Here is a 23,131-nt window from a genome sequence, read left to right on the forward strand (position 1 = left end):
GTTCGGACCGTGTTTTCTAACAAGTATTCACAATCTTATTTCTATAATTAGAATACTTAACTAATTAAGTAAAGAACTACTTGCCTAGAGAAAGAGACTATAAATTACACTAACAATCAGGAGAAATAAACGTTCCGTCTAGTGAAAAAAGACAAATTTATTTTGCCAGTATGCAAAACGCAGACCAGCCACCGTCTGCTTTGTACTTTGCCAGGGGAGATGGTTCTCTAGCTACTGACGGGGTAGCCCGTGGCCCGGCTGCACTGGCATCCTGGGAGCCTGTTACAAACGCAGAACCCCAGACCTGCTGTCCACGAGACTCTCTGGAGACTCAGCAGCACGCTGACATCTCAGAAGCTCTGCTCTAGAAGAAGCATGGTGGGGGGTTCAGACTTTCCCAGGTAACAAGCATCCAGCACAGGCAGGTCCCTGAGTCCCTTCAGGCAAACGTTGCCATGTGTCTTAGAAATACACTTGGATCTGTTCTTCAGATTCAAACCAAACCCAGGGCACCATCATCTTGTCATCTCTCCTGTAAACTTGGCTGCTTCTTAGCCATGTTTAGGGACAGGTTCCTATGTTCTGTCCCCACATTAAGGGCTTATGATTTTCCTTAAAAGCTGAAATTCTATTATAAAGAGGGGAAGGAGGGAAGAATCTGAAGATAGAGAATAAAGTAATAGAAAACCAAAAAAGTCACTCCATTTGGAACCAAAAGGGAATGAGTTAAGCATAGTCTTCTAAACCTACCCTGAAAATGTTTTGAAAATCAAGTGGCATCTTTCAAGAAGAAAAGATGTGTCTATCTTTCACGTTCACTTTTGAGTCAAAATGGAGAGCTCCACTCAGACAATTCATATGTAAATATAAGGACCACTAAACAGTTAAACTGGGAAATCTAGAAAACCCTGCCTTGCTTTGTCTCCAGGCAAACGGCCTGCATCCTTTTGGCCATTTCACTGATGCTGGACCAAGATGAAGAAATAAAATGAACCAACAGCCTGTGACTTTGTCTCTCCTGAATTTCATCCTACAGCGGTTGTTTTGGCAGATGATACCATGGAAGGAACTTTCGATGCAATTCACACATTTGTCTTCTCAATTAAGATCTGAAAACTCCATATTTGAGAGAACTCACACCTACATGAGAATCTATTTTTAAAAATCCATTAGAGTGTCTGTCAGTGGGAATATGGGAGTGACCCTGGGTTCCAGATTTCCAGCTGGGAAAATGAGAGCGGGCACCCACCTTTGTACTGATGGAGGTCGGTCAGGTTCTCCTGGTACGTGAGGATGATGGTCTGGTACTGAGTGACGATCTGGCGCCGGAGGCTCTCCCAGCAAGGGGACAGTTCCCCCAGCTCTTCCAGTTCACACACTCTGCAAGCAAGACACACGCATCAGGCCGTGGCGCCGGCTCCCTCCCAGCAGAGGCTCAGGAGCCCTGACCAACCAGGAGGACAGATGGATGTGGACGCGTCATGCCCAGGGAAGAGGGCCAGCAGCAGGGCAGGGCAGCAGACAGCTCCAAGAGCGGCTGTGAAAAAGGCAGACCACTGACCACGTGGAAACTGCACAGACAGGCTTTTCATAGGAACTTAGTCAAATGTTCAGGGAAAACTAAGTGAAGGAGTGAAGAGGGGAGTGCCTCCACCATGGCACCCTGGCGACCTTGCATGTGTCCAGAGGCCACAGGGGCGTGAAGGCTTGAACTGCAGCCTGAGTCTGACCCTCCCGGAGCACAGGAGGATTGGAGCCTGAGGGCAACTGCTACAGGCCCTCCCCACCCCCCCATCCCCCCCACCCGGGGCTGTCACTGCCTCCTGGACTCTGGGAGGCATGGGGCTTTCTGCCCTCACCAGAGCAGAGCTGCAGAGTATAAAGCTGTCCGGCGAGCCGGGCTGCTCAGCAACGGGGGCCCGTGGCTCCTGCTGTGGCCACCTGGCCCCTTAAGTCACACTGTCATCCTATTCGGGTCCGGGACAAGGACGCTGGGAAGCTGGCAACTTTAGCTATCGTTCCCTTTACTATCTGTGTAAGTAATGAACTGCCTAGATCTAAAAGTGCATAGAGAAGAAGAAAAAAAAGAATTTGTTATATCCACAAAAATGAAAGCTGTTTAAGAACTGAAGTATAAACTTCTTAGCTCAGCAGGAAATAATAGCTACCTAATCAGAATAATGAACACACAAAATGGATTCAAAAAAAAAAAAAAGGATAACCACTTTAGGAAATTTAGGAAACTGGGGGGGAAAGTATAAAAGACCTAAAATCCTCTTCATAGGAAATCAGCAGTTAATCTCTGAAGTTGATTAATTGAGTACTCTATACATAAATTTAGAAATATAGCAGAAAACACTAAAACGGCTAAAAGTGGTTGTTTCTTGGGAAGGAGATCAGAAAGTTGAGCATCCCAAGACTTATGTTTTTTGTTAAAAGCCTTTTTGCGCTCTTTGGCTTTTTATACTATGCACGTTTTCCTCTGAGGGGGGAAAAAAGCTAATTTTATAGAAGTGTTTTAGGAATCTACTAAATTTTCTAAAGTTAAAAAAAATTAGAAAGCTGTGCCATTTTATTATTATTAAATCAACAAGATTAATGTAAAAGAACCCTCGGTGCAGGCAAGGCTGGGTGGGACCGATGTCCCCGTGGGTTGCTGGCTGAGTGGCCCCGCCGGCCTTGGGTCTGCACCCGAGCCTGTCTGCCTCAGCCGCTGCGGGCCCTTCTCTCTCCGTGTCTCTGCCCGTGTGTCACGTGGCTCCTCCTTGTGCTTCGGGTGTCAGCTTAGTGTCACCGTCTCTCAGAGGCCTGCCCCGACCACCCTCCTCCTTCTTGCGGCCCCTTTTAGGTTCCGCACACCAGTGACCCGTCTGGGCCCCGTGTGGCCCAAGTTCTGTTACTGACTGTCTCCCACGGTCCATCTTGCTCATCAAGACCCCCGCCTCCCCACCACAGTGAGTAGAGCACTGGCCCCGTGGCCGGTGTGAGAAACAACAAAACCCTCCAAACCAACACAATGAATGAATGAATTCTTCCAAGTTATAGTGCACCAAACAGTGGGAAATTAGGCGTAACTAAAAATTTAGTGAAACTGAAGATATATAGAAAAGTAGATGGTAGCTATGTAAATATATTACAAATACGGAAAAGCTGAAAGGAAGTTTCAAAAAATTAACTCTATAAAATATACACAGGGCTTCCCTGGTGGCACAGTGGTTAAGAATCCGCCTGCCAACGCAGGGGACACGGGTTCGAGACCTGGTCCGGGAAGATCCCGCATGCCACGGAGCAACTAGGCCCGTGCGCCACAACTACTGAGCCCGTGAGCCACAACTACTGAGCCTGCGCTCTAGAGCCCACGAGCCACAACTACGGAGCCCACGTGCCACAACTACTGAAGCCCGCATGCCTAGAGCCCGTGCTCCGCAACAAGAGAAGCCACTGCAATGAGAAGCCCGTGCGCCACAACGAAGAGAAGCCCCCTGCTCGCCACAACTAGAGAAAGCCCACGCGCAGCAACGAAGACCCAACAAGGCCAAAAATAAATAAATAAAATAAATTTATATAAAAAATAAATAAAATATACACATATGGGGGATAAAGCAGCTCATTGCATTATTCTTGCCATTTTTCTCTAAGTTCAAATTTTTTTTCAAGATAAAAAAAATTAAAACAAAAGAGCTGTATTAAAACAGTAGGATCTGGCTGCACTGTTTTCCTTCATGCAGCTGCTGTGTTGCATCTATGATTAACAGTGCTCGAAGGCAAGGAGCAGAGATGACTCTTAGGCAGACAGGAGACATACTCTGCAGTGCCCGGACCTCCTCTCAGGCTGCTCCCCGCCTCAGGACCAGTGAAGCAGGCCCTGGGCTGAGAGACACAGAGGATCAGTGTCCTGATGGGTCATCCTTAGCCCTCTGGAGCCCGGACCGTAGAAAACCGTGACCCAGGCAGCCACAACCAGAGAGGGACCAGCTAGTCTAACTTTCTCAAGGCCGGAGGGGAGGGGCGGGGAGGGAAGCCCGTGCTCAGCAGGGGCACAGCTGGCGTGTCGGGCACGCTGTCTCGTGACGTCCTCGCACAGAAACCCCGGGACACAGGTGAGCAAACTGAGCCCAGGCCGCGGAGCAGGCAGGCGGTGGACGCTGGGCGTGCGGCCAGGCCCATCTGATGCCAGTGCCCCACCCACCCCGCCCACGAGCCTTCCAGATGGGACGGGGCGCGTGACAGAGGGCCTCACCTGGCCGCGTCCTCCTCCAGCAGGAGCTTCACGAACTGCCGGGGCACGTGCAGGGACAGCACGCTCTCCGCCATCTGCTCCAGGATCCGCAGGTGGTTGCCCTCGGTGGTCGGGAACCGGTACATGCGGCAGATGGCACCGCCGAACACTGAGGCGGGAGGGGGACAGGCCGCGGTGAGCAGGCGCAGGCGGCCGCGGGGTCCTCCCCCCTGGCCCCCGGGTCTTCTTCCTGTTCATCTCCAGGGAGTTAAAACACTTACACCCACACCCACGGAGTGACCGAGCCCGAATGCCCCTGCCCCGTGACATGCGGTCTCATCATCCCAGACCGTGTCACCGGCTCTAAGGTGCTAGGACTGGGGCGGGGAGGCTGCCGGTCACTGAGCCCGACGCCATCGAGACAGAGCGAAAGGAAGGAGGAGCCCCCTCCCCGGAGGGTCACGAGGTCCCGACATGCTGCCACAAAGGACGGCACGCTGCTGTGCAGACAGGTGACAATCGGCGTGCACAGCCGTGACAATCAGAGCGGGTGGGGAAGCAGACCACGAACCCACGTGGACACTCACGAGTGGCAAGAGTACCAACAGAGGAAGCTGTTTACCCGATTTCAGTAAAGTGTCTTTTCGCAACGAAGCGTATTTGGATCGGATTCCCAAGGCCTCGGTCAAGCTCTCGTCAACAGGCAGAACCATCTAAAAACACGTACAGAAAAGCATGAGAAAACTGTGACTCAGACTCCAGAGCACATCATGTCATAAAAGAACCCTTGAAACTAACATCCACCATCAACTCTATGAGAAACGCACGGCCACAGACAAGTGAAGCCCCGCCCAGGACACTGAACATACTTTGCCCACACAATCTTCTAGAAACGCACAACTTTCCACCAAGTCACTTCCCCTTGTCTTTGAGTGTTTTGATGTGTAGGATGAAAGGGCAGTGGTAGATGAGGCCCAGGAGTATTTCCACAGCTGATGTTTCAGGTTTATTTGGGGTAAAATGAGAGATCTCTGTATTTTACAATGACTACTTACCAGCGTTTGGGCTCTGAAATTAGAACTGTTGTTTGAGAGTGTCTGGGTGAGCGGCTGTGCATCACAGAGGGTGACACGGAGGGCGGGGTGGGGGGGGGCACAGATGTGAGACGGGGCCCAGGCGGCTGCGAGGCATAGGAGCGTCTGGGAGAGGAAGACCGTAACCAGCCCTCAGGGATGACCTGGGTCTCACTCCACACCCACGAGCCGCCTCGCCCCTCCTGACTGACTGCAGCTTGCACTCTGGAGAGGGGCCGGCGTGGCCCGGGGCAGGGGCAGGCGCCCGCTTCTCTCTACTTGGAGAAGCGCCTGCGGCGGAGCCCAGCCTCCCCCTCCCCACAGCTCACGGGCAAAGTGTGTCGGGACAGTCCTCAACTCCTCACGGAGAGGAGCAAAGCGGTGTGCTCACCCGCCCGTTGACGGTGTCCAGAGACCGGGTCACGGGGGGCCGCTGGTCTGACTTCTCCTCCATCTGCCAGCCCATCACGGTGATGTTGCCCACTCGGTCGCTCTCCGCAGACCTGCAACCAGCAACGCGCTTCGGTAAACGGCGCCGTGACTGCGCTTCGTTTTCTGCTTCAACACAAAGCTCAGCCTCCTGGATGGTCAAGGGGTCCTGGGGGTGCCAGGATGGGGCCAGCTGGTCGGTCAGGCAGCAGTTACCGTGTGCACAGGCTCCGGGGGAGGCAGGTGAGGAGACGGGGGCACAGAAGAGGGCTGTGTCTGAGAGGCGACGAGGCCCCAGAGATGGGTGGCGTGCCTGGTGAAGCGGGGGTCGGGGTAGCCAATGCCCGCTCGGGAGGCTGGTGCCCATCAGCCCTGGGCTGACCCCGCCCCGGAGAGTGATGCGGACACACCTTGGAATCGGGACTGGAGAGCATCTTCTTCTGGCACTAGACCCCTTTTCTGCTCATTCCCACCCCACCCTCAAGCTCTGATTAGCCTCAAGGCCTAGGCCGGGACCCCAGGTAAGCTGAGGTCACCCAGGATTTCCCAAAGCCTCTGAATCCTTCATGGTAAAGCTGGCACCACTCTAGCCCTGGTCTGCTTTACTGCTAAGACCCCTCAGGGTAGCTGCTGGCTGCCTGGGCCCACCTGATTCATCCAGGGAAGCCCCAGTGAATCCCTGATTCATTCAGAGATACCCTGAAGCCTCTGGCTTTGTTATCTAAGCTGTGGGGCTTAGCCAGGTTCTAAATTTTTATGTGGTCACATGCATCCACTGACCATTTCCTCTGTGACTCACTCTCACGGTTCTTGTGCCTGGAAAAGTCCCTCCCCAGGCTCTCTGTTTGACGGTCATCTCTAGCTCCTTTTAAAAAGGATGATGGGGCTTCCCTGGTGGCGCAGTGGTTAAGAATCCGCCTGCCAATGCAGGGGACACGGGTTCGAGCCCTGGTCCGGGAAGATCCCACATGCCGTGGAGCAACTAAGCCTGTGCGCTACAACTACTGAGCCTGCGCTCTAGAGCCTGTAAGCCACAACTACTGAGCCCATGTGCCTAGAGCCCGTGCTCCTCAACAAGAGAAGCCACCGCAATGAGAAGCCCGCTCGCCGCAACCAAAGGAAAGCCCACGCGCAGCGACAAAGACCCAATGCAGCCAAAAAATAAAAAATAAAAAGTGCAGGCTCTGGAATCAGACTGCCTGGATTTGTATGTGGGCTCTGATAGTTCTTAGCTGGATAACACGGAGCAAGTTAATTAACCTCTCTGGACCTCAGGTTCCTCATCCCTAACATTACCTAATATCTCCTCCTAGGGTTGTAGTATTAGGTGAGGTCATACAGGAGAGCACACAGTAAGAGCTTAATAAATGACTATAAAATGTACACGTATAAAAATTTTAAATAATAATAAATAAATAAATAAAAAGGATGATGCCCACGTCTGACATTGAACCCTAATCCAACTAGAATCAGCTCTGGCGTATGATGCACCTGGGTGTTTTTCTCTAACGGCCCCTCCCCCAGGCGACCCTGCTTTTTCTCCCCGAGACCCCTTCCTCGTCCTGAGTCAAGCTCTCCTCACACACAGCAGGGTGAGCCCTGCCCAACGCCTTCAACTCCATCATCTCCGTATCTTCAAAGTGTCGCACTACTAGCAGGGAATTCATCTTCTGTGTCAAAATCTTCTTTGCTATTTGGGACTATTTCCCCAATTTTTACATTATTTTGAAAAAAAAAGAACACTATGTCAGGGTGGGAATTGCCCCTAAAATGAATCTGGGAAGGACTGACACCTTGACCCCAACATAGTGGGGTCCCCCCCACCCCCCTCCCCACATTCCTTCCTTCCACAAATGTTTACTGAGCAGCAGGCACTGTTCTAGGTCTTGGGATACAAGCAAAACCATGGAACATCCCTGCCCCCTGGGAGATCACATCCTATTAGGGAGGGGACAGATAACAGGAAAACATATTTGGTATTATTAGATGTATACCTAGGTTTTCCTTTGGGTCTGCATACTTCCTATGAACACTGCACATTTCCATTCCGTGAGAGGCCCTCTGACAGGCTTTTCTTCTCTCTCCTCAATGACAACCAAGTCCCCCCCACCAGAGACTGGCCTCTGGGGACATGGTGCTCTCTCAGTACCGGAAGTAGGGCCTTTCCCCATCTGTCCCTGGACCTCATAATTCCAGATCCTTGCAAAGGGACAAAATTAAATACCAACCTTAGTGTTAAATACAACCTATGATGCCTGTCCTGGAGCAGATCTTTGACGACAAATGTTCCAGAGCCCAGCAAGTACATCTGAGGAAGAGGGGGAGACAGCATTAGTGCACCTGCTTTGCCTCTGCTCCAACTGCCAGGCCCTGGGGAGTCCAGCTGGCTGGTTCTCTCCACACATCTGACCTCATCTCAGGAGCCCAATGGGGAGGCTCATAAAGATGTTCCCAAAGACAAATACATTTGGACATTAATTTGTGAGCCAGAAGTGAAGTCAATCTTGTGTTCACCTCTCAAACGATTACATAACTTTAAAAAAAGAGAAGAATAGCCCACGAACGACAACATGGTACTTAACTGTTCCCTGAGATCTATCCTTGACATCATACACGGAGAGCTTGATCTGTGTCATCTGATTGATAAGGGAGTCTTGAAAGAAGGCAATACTGCTTAGAAATATAGGATCGTTGGTTCCCTAGAATAGAAAAAAAAAAGAATCAGAATACAGAGTTGGATTTTTTGAACTGGTTGCTTCTGAAATACATCAACATTCTCAGAAGGAGAAACTAACATTCTTACCAACTTGGATCAACACAAATGCGAATGGGGCTTACATGGATGCGTATAACCAAAACACTGTTTTCCAAAAAGGACAAAGTTTTCTGGGCCCAGATACAACAAACAGACCACCACACAAGCTGGGCCCAAGGGCTCATTCTAAGGGTTCCTCCCTCAGCAGGAAGGATTTTCTAAAACTGAGTTGAATGTCCACATGTATTCTTAGTCTTACAACTTCAGATGAGTTATGTATTTGGATCTACTACTGTGGGTTATTCCTTTAAGACGTACAAAGGCAGACGGAAGAGGACATGAATGGGCAGAGTTGGTTATTCCTAGACTCCTGGGCTTGGAATGATTATGGCCCGGCTTTCTTAGGGCTATCCCTTCCCTTTCTGAGGACTAGCTGCTAGTGTCTCAGTCGTAGGTAGCTACTTCCTGGCAGGCCGGCCTTGCCCCCCCAAAGCGCCATTACATCAGACTCTCTTCCTCAGGCGGTGGTTAGCGATCTCAGCCAAACAGTTAGCGGTTCCTGTCTGTACCTGCAGCTCCAGCTCCAATGTCTCAGCGCCTGCTGGACAGTGCCCGCCCCCAGGTGGCCAGCTGGGGCCGCAGCCCCACCCAACCTCTCCCTCCATCCGCTGGTTCGGACCCTCTCTGACTCTCTGTCCAAGGAGGCTGCAGACCCAGGCACCTGCTTTGGTGCCTTCTTCTGCTTTGTTCTCAACCACCCAGCATCGATGCACCCCCGCCAGTTCCACCTCCAGAGCCTCCCTCTCATGCCCCCTTCTTTCCACTCCTCCCTGCTGCCAGTCAGGCCCCACAGCACTGTCACTCCCCCAGCGACCTCTGACTCAGGGCCTCCCTGAAACACAGCTGCGGACAAGCCTGCCCCGGCCGGGCAAGACCCCCGCTTCCCTGCGCTCCTGCTGTGTCCTCTGCACACACTGAACAGGATCAAGTTACTCTCCAAACCCACACAATGAGATGGATGGGACCTCGTCCTCCGGGTACCGTCCTCGTCTCTCTGCTCTAACAGAGACCACACTCTGCTCTGTCTGCACGAGCCACGCTCATTCCCGCCTCCTCACCCACAGGATGGCAGACTCCTTGAGGGCAGGGACGGGGCCTCAAGGGTCTTTGTATCATCCGCAGCACCCAGCACTAGGCTTCATACGTAGGCAGTGCTCGACAAATGCTGAGAAAACAGAATTGTTGGCTTGAACTTGGAAATGCATTTCTAAGAGAATGAAAAAGTGTCTGTCTTCCAAAATGTGAAACTGGGAAAGAAGGGGAAATGCAATTTGTTTGGTGGAGATTGCCAGGGAGGAGATACTTCACCTAGAGGCTCACGTCACCAACACAATCCAACAGGAGCTCACACCAGCCAACTCCTACACTTAGTTTCATAACTTACATGATGTGCTCATCTAAAGAAATTTTGTAAAATTCCCCAGGCGAACGCATATCATTTCATTTAATGTAAAAAGTAAACACATAGCACACACATCTCAAAAGAATATAAAAATAAAAACCAATAAAAATAAAGGTATGCCTAGTAAGAGGGTTGGTTAAGAGTGAACACTCTCCAAACTCTGATTAATGAGCACACCTGTCCAAAAGTAGCAGCCACCTGGAGGTGACAAGGAAGAATCGGGTCTTACTTCTTAAAAGGCAATCAGCCTTAGGGGACCACTGTTCAAAAACAGCCTGCCAATAGACAATCAATAATAACTGCAAAGGATATGGCAAATATAAATGCCACCCAGACGAGTAAGTGTGATGAAAGATACCAATGTACTGAAAAGCCATGGAAGAACAGGGACGATCCACAGGAATGCAGCTGCAGCTACAGGTGCTCAGGCCACTGAACAGCCCTCCCGTCGGGATCAGAAACACTGTCACGGAGCCGCCGGAGGCAGGCCAGGGGCCAGCAGCACCCACCTCAATGATCTCCGTCTGCGCGTGCTTCGTCCAGAACGCCTGGGGTGGGGTGGTCACACTCACTGCTACAAAGCTATTTGGTTTTCGATCTAGCGATGGCGTATGCAGCTCACTGCAAGCTACAGAATTAAAACAATAGAAATAAAATAAATAAAATTAAATAAAAATAAAATAGAAATGAATCTTTAAAATCAGGCTCTAGTTAGTTCTCTGTTCCAAATGCACCCAAAGAAAGCAAGAGAAGTAAATGACACTCAAAGGGATGAGATGATCACATTGTCAGTTGTCACAGGGAGGTGATTTTTCAGATTAGAAGCAATCCCTTCTCATTCCTCCCCGCCTTCCCCAGCCCCCAGGACAGCAATGCAGGCACTGCCAATGGAAGGCTCTCTACGTCCACGGAAGGGATGACATAGGAAGGGTCTGACCCATAAAGTCTGACCTTAATGACTAATTGGAGCTAAGCAGCCACAGAGTTGATGAAATCAAGACCCAGCTACACACACCCGCATCCAGGACTTCCGCTGCCTTAGCTTATGGTGTCCCCAGATCTGTGTGTGATGTATGTTGGAAGCAAATTAAAATTCTATGGCAAAATAAACAAAGCTTTTTTTTTTTTAAGGAAGTCATTGCTCATTTATTCTCCTTATAAGACTTATATCAAATGTAAGATTACTAAACATGTGACTTTTCAGAACAAAAGGTGCCCTGTAGAACTGTTTCAGTTAGAAAACGTACTAAGCATTTTGAAAGACTCAAGATAACTCTATCATAGAAGGGACCCACAGGAAAAATGATCATACGTCTTTGAATCTAACATGCTATCTATTGTAAAATGTATTATGAGAGGAAAAAAAAGGCCCACTGCCATGAGTCTATGATATGCCACTGATTGTAAGACACTTTCTGATTAAAGAGATACTAAAAGATGAAAAAATATCCACCTTGTAACTGATGAAACATATGGTAAATCATTCAACACTCATAAAAAGAAGTGGCTTTTCTGGAGGGGCACTGAACATGTCCCACAGTGCTGTAAGCCTTTGGTTAATTCCCAGAGTTCAGAAACAATTGATTTTTTTAAAAAATTTTATAGTTTTTCATTTTTATACAATTTCTAAAGGTTACTTTCCATTTACACTTATTACAAAATATTGGCTATATTTCCCATGTTGTACTATACACCCTTGAGCCTATCTTACACCCAGTGGTTTGTACCTCCTACTCCCCCCACCCCTGTATTGCCCCTTCCAGCTCTCCCTACTGGTAACCACCAGTTTGTTCTCTATATCTGTAAGTCTACTTCTTTTTTGTTATATTCACTAGTTTGTTGTATTTTTTAGATCCCACATATAAGTGATATCATACAGTATTTGTTTTTCTCTGTCTGACTTATTTCACTTAGCATAATGCCCTCCAAGTCCATCCATGTTGCTGCAAAGGACAAAATTTCATCCTTTTTTATGGCTGGGTAATATTCCATTGTATCTGTATATACCACATCTTCTTTATCCATTCATCTGTTGATGGGCACTTAGGTTGTTTCAATATCTTGACAATTGAAACAATTGATTTTGACCATTTTTTCATTGCCTTTATGAAGGAGAGGATTTTTAGAGGTCTTTATTCCTGCTCTCATCATTCTCATTGATTTTTAAAATGCTCACTGGTGATTTAAAATTCAGAAACTGATTTTTACTTCTGCAAATTAATTTACTTCTGAAAATTAATCTCTTTGTATTATCTTCTCATACATCTTCATGGATTTTCATTACTTATTGGAATATAATAAAATACAAAGACCTTAGGTTTTCAGTTCAATGAGTTTTGACAATCATATACACCCATGTAACCCTCATCAAAACAAGATAGCTTTTCCCATCAGACGAGAAAGTTCCCCCCATACTTCCCAGTCAATTCCCCTACCTCTGCAACCACTTTCTGATTTTTATCACTTTTGTCCATTCTTGAATTTCACATAAACGGAACATTTTTAAGTTTCCTCTGTATTGTTTATATACCAATATTTCATTCTTCTTTTTAAAAATTGAATTATATTCCATTGTATGAATGTACCAACATTTACTTATCAGTCCCGCTGTTAATAGACATTCGGGTTGTTTCCAGTTTGGAACTATTATAAATAAAGGTGCTATAAACATTCTTACATCTTTTTGTGAACATGTTTTCTTTCTTTTGCCTAAGTACCTGGGAGTGGGATTTCTAGCTTATAGTACAGGCTACACTTAGCTTTGTAAGAAGCTGACAGTCTTCTAAAGTGGCTGTATCATTTTACAATCCCACCAGCAATCTACATGAGTTCCAGTTGCTCATAATGTTAAGCATCTTTTCACCATGCGTTTATTGTTCATTGTTATAACTTCTTTTGTCAAGAGTCTGCTCAAGTCTTTTGCTCATTTTTAAATCGAGTTGATTTTTTTTTAACTGTTGATTTGTAAGCATTTTATTCTGGATCTGTCCTTTGTCAGGTATATGGGTTGTGAATATTTTTTTTCCCAGTCTGCGGTTTATTTATTCATTTGCTTAAAGAGTTCTACAGTTTTTCATTTTTTGATTTTAGATTTTTAATTTTAGAGAACGGCAGGCAGAAAAATGTCCCTCCCCCTAAAAAGTATCCACGTTCTAATCCCGGGAACCTGTGAATATATTATAATAATAGGCAAAAAAAGACTTCATAGATGTGATTAAGGTCGTGGAATCTTGACATGAAAAGATTATTCTGGATTATCTGGGTGTGCTTAATCTAATCACATGAGCTCTTAAAAGTACAAGTGGAAGGTGGAAGGGTGAGTTAGAAAGATGTGACAATAAAAAAAAAGAGAGACAGGAGAGATTCTAAGCATGAAAGGCACTCAACCTGCCATTGCTGGCTTCGAAGATGGAGGAAGGGGCCACAGCCACAGAATGTGAGTGGCCCTTATAAGTTGAGAACAGGCCTCAACCCAGTAGCTAGCAAAGAAATGGGGACCTCAGTCCTAAAACCACAAGTAACTCATTCTGCCAACAACTTGAATGAACAAGGAAACACATTCTCCCCTAGAGCCCCCAGAAAGGACCGCATCCATGCTGAAGCTTTCATTTAGGTGTTATAAGATTCTAAGCAGAGATCCAGCTGAGCCCTCTGGGTTTCTGACCTAACGGAACTGTAAGATAATAAATTTGCATTGTTTTAAGGTGCTATGTTATGGTCATTTGTTATGGCAGCAATAGCAAACTAAAACACAGAGTTAGTACTTTCTGCCAAGAAAGCTCTGCCAACCCTCAAGTTGTGGTTGTGAGTTATTTATTTTCTTCCAGAAGCTTTAAGGTTTTATTATTTTCTAAAAATTCTATTCTATTTCTTCTACTATGTCTGCCTCAACAGAAATCAGGGATTTGACTGTTCCATTTGCTCTCCCTCCTTTAAGCTACCCCCATCGGTGACCCTGGTCTGGTCTCTCTTGGCCTGCCCTCTCATCATGCGAGGTTAGAACATCCGAGTCTCTCAAGCGCAAGTGATGGCAGGTAGGTTGAGACACAGCAGGTGGCCCAAGGCTGGAAAGACTGATTATCAGCTTAAGGGCTGATGGGCCAACTGCCACTCTCAGAACACACCTCCCCACGGGTGACATTCTCTCCTGGCCTCGTCCCCACCCAGCCTGTCTAAATCTCACGCAAGGTTTAATTCCTAGCTCAGTTCCATGGCTTCCACGAAGCTTTCTCTCTTCAGCCCACAGTCACGTCTCCTTCTGTTTATCACTTACACATCACTCCTCTGGCATATTTCCATAGAAACCATTAATCTCTGATATGCGGGTCTTGTCTCTCCAACCAGAGCATCTGTAGTCCCAGCTGAATAAATGCTATTGAGGTAAACCGGTAAAACATATTTCGAGTGCATATCATTTGACTCAGCAATTCTATATCCAAGAGTTTATCCTAGGGAAATAATCAGCAAAATATATGAAAGATCCATGTACAAGTACGTTAACTGTGCTGGTGTGTTTATAATGGCAAACTAGAAAGACCTAAATGTCCAGCAATAGGAGATTGGTTAAAATAAATATGGCACAGCCATACAATAGATTCCATGTAGGCATCTAAAACGATGAGGTGGCAGATCCACGTTTATTAAAATGAAAAGATGCCAGTGATATTTCCCTACATGAAAAAAAAACCATGTTAAGAACACTAGGATGACATTTTTGTAAATAATTCCATCACCTCCACAACTAAAAATCATCAAAAATTTCTGTATAACCCTGTGTGGGTGTTAAAAAATATCTGGAAGAATATACACCAAAATGCCAACTGTGATTCTCTCTCTCTGTTAGGGTTTACATTTTCTCTGTTAAAGGTTTTTAAATGAGTACTTTTTAATTTTAAACTTCTATTTTTAAGATAAAATATTTGACCATTCAATTATCTGACTCCTACTCCTCATCTTTTTTTTTTAATTGTGGCAAAATTCATTTAACATAAAATTCACCCTCACTTTTTTAAGCTGTTTCTTCCTCCACCTGTCTAATTAATATGACTACATTACCGCCCTTGACTTGCCAGATTCAGAAATGTCCTGATTTCTAGATTTCTAGTATAGCGGTGAAGATTTTTAACTTAATTATATCAACTCTCATTCTCTCTCTAAACTCAGTTTAGCTCAACTTTTTTGTTACATCCATGTTCTGCATTATTAAAGCTAAGTGAATACTATTCATTACGGGATTTCTTTCACTTCTCTCCTGCGTTGGACTCTGTTTCCTGGATCTTCTTTCTTCTCAGTTTATTCCCTCTTTTCGGTGGTGCACATCCTCCACTAACTTCCAGAGAAAGGATGTGGGGAAAGTAAATTTATTTGAGACTCTGTATGATGAAACAAATGTCTTCCTACCTTCACACTGATCGATAATCTGGTTGAGCAGAGAACTGCAGGTTGGAGATATTTCTCCACTCATATTAAAGATGTGGCCCCACTGTCTTCAAGCTTCCAATGTCCCCAAGAATCTCCAGGCCAGTTCCATCCCCTGGGGAGGACCAGTTGGTTTTTTCCTCTCTGGAAGTTTTTAGGATCTTCATTTTATTCCCAGTGCTCTGAAATTTCACCGTGACGTGCCTTGTTATGGGCTCTGCGGTTCTGAGAGATGCTTGTATAATTTCTTGTTAATTTTGTCCCTTACATTCTTTCCTATTTTCTAAATGTTGAGCCTCCTGAATTTGCTAATTTTCCATTTCTCTCCCATTTTCTAGTTTGCTCTGAAAATTTTACTTTCTGGGATAATTCCTCAAATATCTTCCAACCTTTATTGCATTTTAAAATACTCTGTTATATTTTAAGTTTCTCAGACTGTACATGTTCTTCAGTTGTTGTTTTTCTTCATAGTCTCCTGGGTTTTTTTATGGATACACCATCTTCTCTTGAGGATACACATTATAATTTCTTTGACGTTTTCTTCTTTCTTCAATGTCTCTGTTTCTTCCAAGTTCTATTTTTTTCTATCTTTCATGTTGTGGGCCTTCCACAAAGGTCTAGTGATCTACGCTTTCATTTTGTTTTGAATCACCGCTGAGGTATAATTTGTATGTAAAACGCACCCATTTTAAGCGCAGCACTCGGTGAGTTTTGATCAGCATACACGCCCATAGACCCTCCACCACTGTCCAGACACAGAGCATCTCCATCACCCCAAAGGGCTCCCTGTGGCCCTTTCCAGTCAGTCCTCAGGCTCACTCCCAGATAACCATTAACCTGTTTTCTCTCACTACAGATTCATCCTTCTGAGTTTCACATAAATGGAATTACACAACACACGGTCTCTTATTACGGCTTCTTTCACTTTGCACGGTGCTTCTGAGATGCACCCATGGTGTGTGTGTATCAGTGACTGGTCCTTTTCCCTGCTGAGCGGCTGTCTGTTGTATGCATGTAACATAGTTAATCTTACTGCTGATGGACGTTGTTTCCAGTGCTGGATATTACAAATAAAGCTGCAATCAACATGCATGCACCAACCTCTGCGAGCACAAATAAAAGTCCATTTGTTTCTAAGAATGTGGTATCAGGAGGCTGAGGTGTACGGTGGGCTCCGCGACAGTGAATGGGTGGCCGGCCGGCCTCTTTTGGCTGGGTTCCAAAGGCCAGCATCTCTGTGTCTCTTTTGGCGGGGGGGGGGAGTGGGAGTGGGGAGTGGGGTGGTTTACTTTCTCCAGAGAGAGCCTCCAGCCTGGAGGAATAAGCCCAACAGAAGGAGGACGAGAGGAAGAAGGGTAGGGAGGGCGAGGTGGGTGCGTGCCACTCAGCAGACTTCCACGGACAAGGGGAGAGGAACACTAAAGAGTGCCGGGCCTCGGAGCAGAACCTTCTGCGACGAGCCACACTGCCCGAGCCCGGAGCCAGTGCAGCCCACGGCAGTGGTTGGTACACTCTCTCATCTGATGCTCGCGAGAGGGAGAGCATCAGGTGTCAGCTTCTCCGCGCGTGGAGCAGGGATCCGAGGGCTAGAAAGCTAAATGCAACCCCACAGGGCCTTGTGGCCGCGGCGGACAGCGCTGGCCCTAAGCCCCGTTTCCTCACCCCTCCCTGCCCCTCCCAGGGGGTAGGAGAGGGGAGGGGAGGCTGTCTTTGCGGCTCTGGGTGGGCTTACCTCCCGCCCCTCCCCACTGCCAGCCGGCAGGGAGCACGTGCTAGGGGACACGAGCCCCGCAGGCAGGCAGGCGGCCCCCCGAGGTTCCCTCCCACCCACAGGAGGTTCACACCAGCCTCGGAGCTTCATCTCCCCGGAAGCACTTGGGCAGCAGTGGTGGCAGCAGCAAGACCTCTGAGACACACTCCTGCCAGTCGTGGAGTGTTTGTTTTTGTTTTTAAGCAACGTGTATTTTAAGACAAGAAAATTTAAAAGACACCTACCTAAGCTGAATTCTAGAATGGGCTCATCTGGATCTTGTATACTTCCTGGATAAAAAAGAAATGACAGAAAAAAAAAATCACCCTTAATAAACTTTTCCCTGCTTTCAGATTTGATGCAAAAAACTCAACACACTGGTGGCAATCATTTCACAATATGTATAAATTAAACCATCAAGCTGTATATCTTAAACTTATAGTGATATATGCCAATTACTTCTCAATAAAACTGGGAAGAAAAACCCAACGCTCTGCTTTCTTTTCCCTCACAAACTGTTATAGGAGATGATTTCTTTGTTTGCTAAACATTTTATTTTGAGATTCCTAAGAAGTCTCTGACCCCGAGACCAAATCCCTTCCCACTCGGGTCTGCACACTCACAACACAAAGGGCTTTTATTATGGTCTGGGCACTTGCCAGACAGGCACTGTGGACATTCCCACGTTATCTATTGGCAAATGAGCCCTGGAGGTGCCCACGCAAACTGGAAAACTGATGGCGGGCAGGTTCCAGTGGAAGCAATTCCCAGGAAGAGGGCTGACTTCCCCCCATTCCAGTTCAAGCAGAGGGATGCCAGGCCTGGCCCTCCCAGCGCTGCCACAGTATGGGACCCGCGGGCAGGCCCGGTGAGGCTCACCTGCCAGAGAGAGGCCAAGCATGTCGGCTGCCACATCGATGGTGGAAGCCCGCTGCATTGCACGGGCTCTGGTGCCATGGCGAGGGCTGTGCTCTCTTGCTGTCATGATGTCATTGGTGACGATGTGCTTCCTGTTCCTGGGTCAGACCACGCCTGATTCCCCGGGAAGCGCTGTCACCAAGCCCTAGTCCCCTAAGGTGGCAGTAGTCCTGAGAAATAAAAACAAACACTTTTTTTAAAAAAACAAACAACAACAACAACAAAAAAACAGGGATGGTGACGAAGAGACACTGTGCCCTCATGGAGAGAGCACGCTGACCTACATGGACAAGATGCAGCAAAGCCAGGGTCCCCTGGCAATGAGAAGCCAGGACGGAGAGTCCGATGAGCTAGGCCCCGTCTAGTCACCTCCTCTGTACTCACACACACGCCAGCACGGTCCGTCCGTGGGGTCCCGTAAAGAAATCATGTTCTCTCCAACAGAGACATGCCACATTAAATGATGGCTTAGATCTAATCATCGACTATGGCCTTTGATATTTTCTTGTTTGCTTTATTATGTTTTTCCACTGGCAAGTCTCAGAGCCTCTTTACAATCATAAATCAGCTCACTACCATCTCCGTTAGAAAGATAAGAGACGCAAGAAGAGGTCTGGCGCCCACTGACCAGGACAGCACAGCAGAACAGTGGAGACCAAAGGCATGTCTCCAACCTTGCTCTCTCCCTCCCAGGGGTACAGGAACTTCACATGTGTCAGACTCAGGCTTTCTTTCCCACAAAACGTGACCATCTACGCCCCGGTGGGTAGTGCCGCGCTGTGGACACGGAGGTCTCTGGGCAAAGGGCCACTGCAGGCTGAGGCTCCGGCCCAGCACAGAACTCACTTTCTGCTCTGAGAAGTGGGTTACCCAGCAAGGAGTGAGTTTCACATATTCTTCTAACCCTATGTGCTACAATCCCTGCTGTCTCTGGAAGGAACCAACCTTTAAGAGTTAAGATAATTGGACTAATAACTCCTCTCAAAGGTCCCCATATATCCAAACGCCCCTGTCTTCTCAAAGTGCATCAATGCCTTTGCACCCGAAGGGCCTGTGTTCCCACTCTTGGGTTAATTCACCCAGCAACTAACTTACTGGACATGTTCGTCCTTGGACCAGTAGAGACACGTGGCATTTCTTCATAGAAGCACATCCAAATCCATCATCTAAAAACAGAAAATTATAAACTTAACAAGCTAGTCAAACATGGAGTTCTCGAGAATGCTTATTATAATGTACTGATATATGTTATAATTTTAATGCCTAGAAATGTGGGGAAGCCAAGAGCTACTACATATTCCTTTGAGCTTCACGCCCCAATCTAACCTTTTGGCTCAAAAACAAAGGTTTTGCACAAAGCCCCAAAGAATGAGAAACGGAAAGTGCCCATTCCTATCCCCCATCCTGGGGTGATCCAGGAGAAGGGGGGACAGCCCTAAAGGGCCTGCTGGGCAGCTGGGATGTGGTTCAGGGAAAGGAGAAGATAAGGAGCCTGAGGCCCAGGCTTCCTGCTCACAAATGTCAGGCCCTGGGAGAACCTGGGTGCCTCTGAGGCTCTGCTTTTTGGTGTCTAAGATGAAGGTGGTTGCACCCACCTCATGGAGCTGCAGTGAGAAGCAAATGTGCAAGAACGGGAGCGGGCTCTGCAAACCCCACCTAGCTCCCAGCCCACCGCCGCTGCCTGGCCCCGCGCGCCTTCCCACGGATCGGAACACCCAGGCTCCGACTCGGCCCAGCACTGCTGGGGGCTGCAGGGCAGACCGCAGGGCCCAGAGCGAGAGCATCTGAAACTTCCAGAGTCCGTGGTGGAGACGACGGGAGGATCAGTGCGCGCGGCCCTCGGACAAACCCGACATCCCTGCAGGCTGTGCTCCTCCCCCTCCCACTGGGGCCGCAGGGACCTTGGGCCTGGGCACCTCAGCAGAGAGGGCAGTAGCCTGGCTGGGGGGGGCCCCGAAGAAGTCACCAAGGGGATGACTCACCAGTTTGCTGACACCAAAAGGCATACGAGTCAAAAATATGCAATGACAGTGGAACAGACTGGGAAAGTACTTGCAGTACTAATATCTGTGTCTTACAATAATGTTTACACAACTTGACAAAAAAAACAACTCACTAAATGCAAGCGGCAAAAGGTATGAATTCATAAAAGAGGGATACATGTAGAAAATACTTTGGAAAAGTGACCAAACTCAATCATAATGAGGAAAGCAATGTTAAATACACCTTTAGTTACCTAAAGTAGGCGTCTGAAAGAGGTTTGTTTGTTCTTCTAATGAGAATGTGCTTTGCTGGCAGACCTAGGGGAAACTCTATAGGGCTCTCCTACACTGTTGATAACATTTTAGAGAGGTTCGAGTATTTCAGAAACCAATTTGACATTATTTATCAAAATCCGTAAACAATAACAAAATTCTGGCCAGTGGTCCAGAGATGCTAATTGTAGCACTCCTTGTAATGACAAACACTGGAACCAATCGAAATGCCCAGCTACAGATAAGTGCATTCTGGAACATCTATAAGAAACACTACCATATGGCTGTTAAAATGATCATAATAAAGGCAACACACATAAGAAGTCCTTCAACCTCATTAGTCATCAGGACAATGCTAATTGTAACCATGAGATACCTCTGCGTACCTACTAGAATAGCTAAAATGAAAAAGACAGGCAGTACCAAGTGCTAGCAAAGATGTGGACAGAATAAATGGGGCCCCGATACACTGCTAGTGGAGTGTAAGATGGTGTAGCCATGCTGGAAAACTGGCAGTACCTCCCCGCACTGAACGTGACCCGGTATGTAACTCAGAGTGCAACTGCTAACAGAAACACACACTTAGGGTCACCAAAAAAAAAAGCTGCAAGGAACACTTAAAGCTGGGAATTCCCTGGCAGAATTCCAGTGGTTAGGACTTGGTACTTTCACTGCCAGGGCCCGGGTTCAATCTCTGGTTGGGGAACTAAGATCCTGCAAGCCGCACGGTGCGACCAAATAAAAAAATAAATCTAAAAAAAAAACAAAAAAAACCAACACTTAAAGCAGTAACATTTATAATATTCAAAAACCAGAAACAATCCAAGTGTCCATCAACAGTAGCATGGACAAAACAACACAGATGACTCTTAGGAACAATGTCAAGGGGGAAACCCAGACCCACGAGAGCATGTTCTAGGCAATTCCATCTCTGTGAAGTTCGGGCACTGGCCAAACGAGTCTGTGGTGTCAGAAGTCAGGACAGTGGTGTCTCTGAGGGGCAGGACTGACTGGGGAGGGTGTGAGGAGGCTTGTGGGCTCTGGTGTGTGCTGTCTCCTCATGTGGGTGCTGGTTCCACGAGTGACTTTACTGTGGGAAATTCACTGCGTTGTGTATGAATGATCTTTACACCCAGTAAAAAGGCTGATTCCTTTAATGACTATAATAAAGACAGCACAGCATGAAAAAGTGTTTATGTCAGTTCTGCATCTTGTGTGTTTTTAATGAAATGTTCTACCTGTTCTCTGGTTAAAGCCGTTTAAAAAGACGGGACAGAGCCAGCAGGAGACCACACCAAGATGATGGCCACGTTTGGGGGCGTGCCCACGGGGAAACGTTGTCTTTCTCAGCTTACTGCCATCCTCCCGCGTCACTGAAAGCTGCCGCCACGCTGGCCAGAGGTAGAGGCGGCACCCGGAGCACGACCTTTCCCTGTGTGTCCCCGGCATCCCCTCGCCCCGCCTGGCCGCCCTGCTCAGCTTGTTAGTGAGCTGCCGTCACCCCCCTTCCCTCGGGACAGTGGAGACATGCCACCTAACAGAGGACAACATCTGTACCCCGGCATCCCGCCAGCCCAAGGGAGGCTCCCCACCCCCCTGCCCTTGCAGCGTCCCCACCGGCCCGTCCCTTCCCCTGGAGGGTGGTTGGTACCGTGAGACTCTGGGGACAGAAATGCTTGAAGGGGAACATCTACAGGCTAATTTTACACGTAACAGAATTCACAGATCAGAGAAGCTTTTAGTTCACAAGGACCTTAGAAGCCACCTCGTGGTTATTTGGGGGCATCTAATTAGGATCTGAGATTTAAGTCATCAGGACCCAGAACACGAAGCTGATTTGCACAGCTGAACTAGACTTCCCTTTATTAGTCTCATTAATTGAAGGTAATTCACCAAGGATTCTGATATTCCCAAGGTCCCTGGTTTTCCTCCTAGCCCCATTTGAAGACCAGAGCTCATTAGCAAGAAAAATGACTTAAAGAGGACAGAGAGGGTGTGGGAGTTGTTTAGGAGACTGGAATTTTTTCTTCGGGGCAGGAGAGAAGCAGTAACTCATGAAACTAACTGCCTCGGCTCCTGACTCTGTGAGAGACGTGTGACCCCTCTTCCATCAAATCAGCAGCAAAGCCGATGACGTCCCTTCCGCCCAGTGGGGGCAGGGAGATGTGGCCGAGGGAGCATCAGCAAGTCCACGGAGAGGACGCTGTGACTCACATGGCTTCGTGGGGTTCCTGAGGGTCACCAATGACTGTCGGAAGTTTCTAGAGGAACCGGTCTTGGGAAGGCCTGCCCTCCTCCTCCACAGAACAAGGTGCCTCAGGCCTGGCAGGGGTCTGGAGGCCCCTCTGGTTCAGTAACCTCTGCTGAGCAGGAGTCCAGGGGGGAGGCCAGCTCCACTGGTATCTGTCAGAACACTGGGGTCTTCTCAAAATCATCTTAAAAGGAGTTGCATGATGAGCACGGAAATCCAGGCAGGGTGACTTCCTCAAGGTCAAGTGGAGGTAAAGGATGAACTACTGGCATCAACCCAAAGCCAGAAGCCCCCGTACCACTGGCTCTCTCCCTGCCATCCCAGCCCTCCCCACCCTATCGCTGTCACTGCTGTGGGCAGCAAACGGGCCAAGGGCAACCCTTCCCAGTGCTCTGCTCTCCAAGAGGGAAGGTCAGACGAAAGATGAGTCAGAGCAGCCCTTGAGGAGGAGGCTAGTTCACGAGTCAGAAAGAGGAAGCGCTTTCTCTCAAACCCCCCAATCCAGGATGGCCACGGTCACTGATGGATGAGGTGTCACACTGATCACCGGCACCGAAAATCACTGGTTATAACCCAAGAGAGACAGCTGCCCCTTCCTGCA

The 23,131-nt window shown here is 47.9% G+C and overlaps 1 protein-coding gene across 8 annotated transcripts in view; it reads right to left on the reverse strand.

Moving 5' to 3' along the window:
* The window catches only part of INPP4A (inositol polyphosphate-4-phosphatase type I A), a 125,499-nt gene that overhangs the window by 36,782 nt on the left and 65,586 nt on the right, over positions 1–23,131 (reverse strand). For all 8 annotated transcript variants that reach the window (XM_082356140.1, XM_082356139.1, XM_082356136.1 and 5 more), the window contains 10 exons: positions 19,120–19,190; positions 17,986–18,194; positions 17,352–17,396; positions 10,448–10,566; positions 8,304–8,420; positions 7,950–8,029; positions 5,684–5,795; positions 4,842–4,932; positions 4,241–4,388; positions 1,250–1,380 (listed from right to left, as the gene is read on the reverse strand). In XM_082356140.1, coding sequence (XP_082212266.1) covers positions 1,250–1,380; positions 4,241–4,388; positions 4,842–4,932; positions 5,684–5,795; positions 7,950–8,029; positions 8,304–8,420; positions 10,448–10,566; positions 17,352–17,396; positions 17,986–18,091 — 949 coding nt within the window. In that variant the 5' untranslated portion in view covers positions 18,092–18,194; positions 19,120–19,190. The remainder of the gene's footprint in view (positions 1–1,249; positions 1,381–4,240; positions 4,389–4,841; positions 4,933–5,683; positions 5,796–7,949; positions 8,030–8,303; positions 8,421–10,447; positions 10,567–17,351; positions 17,397–17,985; positions 18,195–19,119; positions 19,191–23,131) is intronic.

Source organism: Balaenoptera borealis (assembly GCF_965194805.1).
Source record: "Balaenoptera borealis genome assembly, chromosome: 15".
NCBI lineage: Eukaryota > Metazoa > Chordata > Mammalia > Artiodactyla > Balaenopteridae > Balaenoptera > Balaenoptera borealis.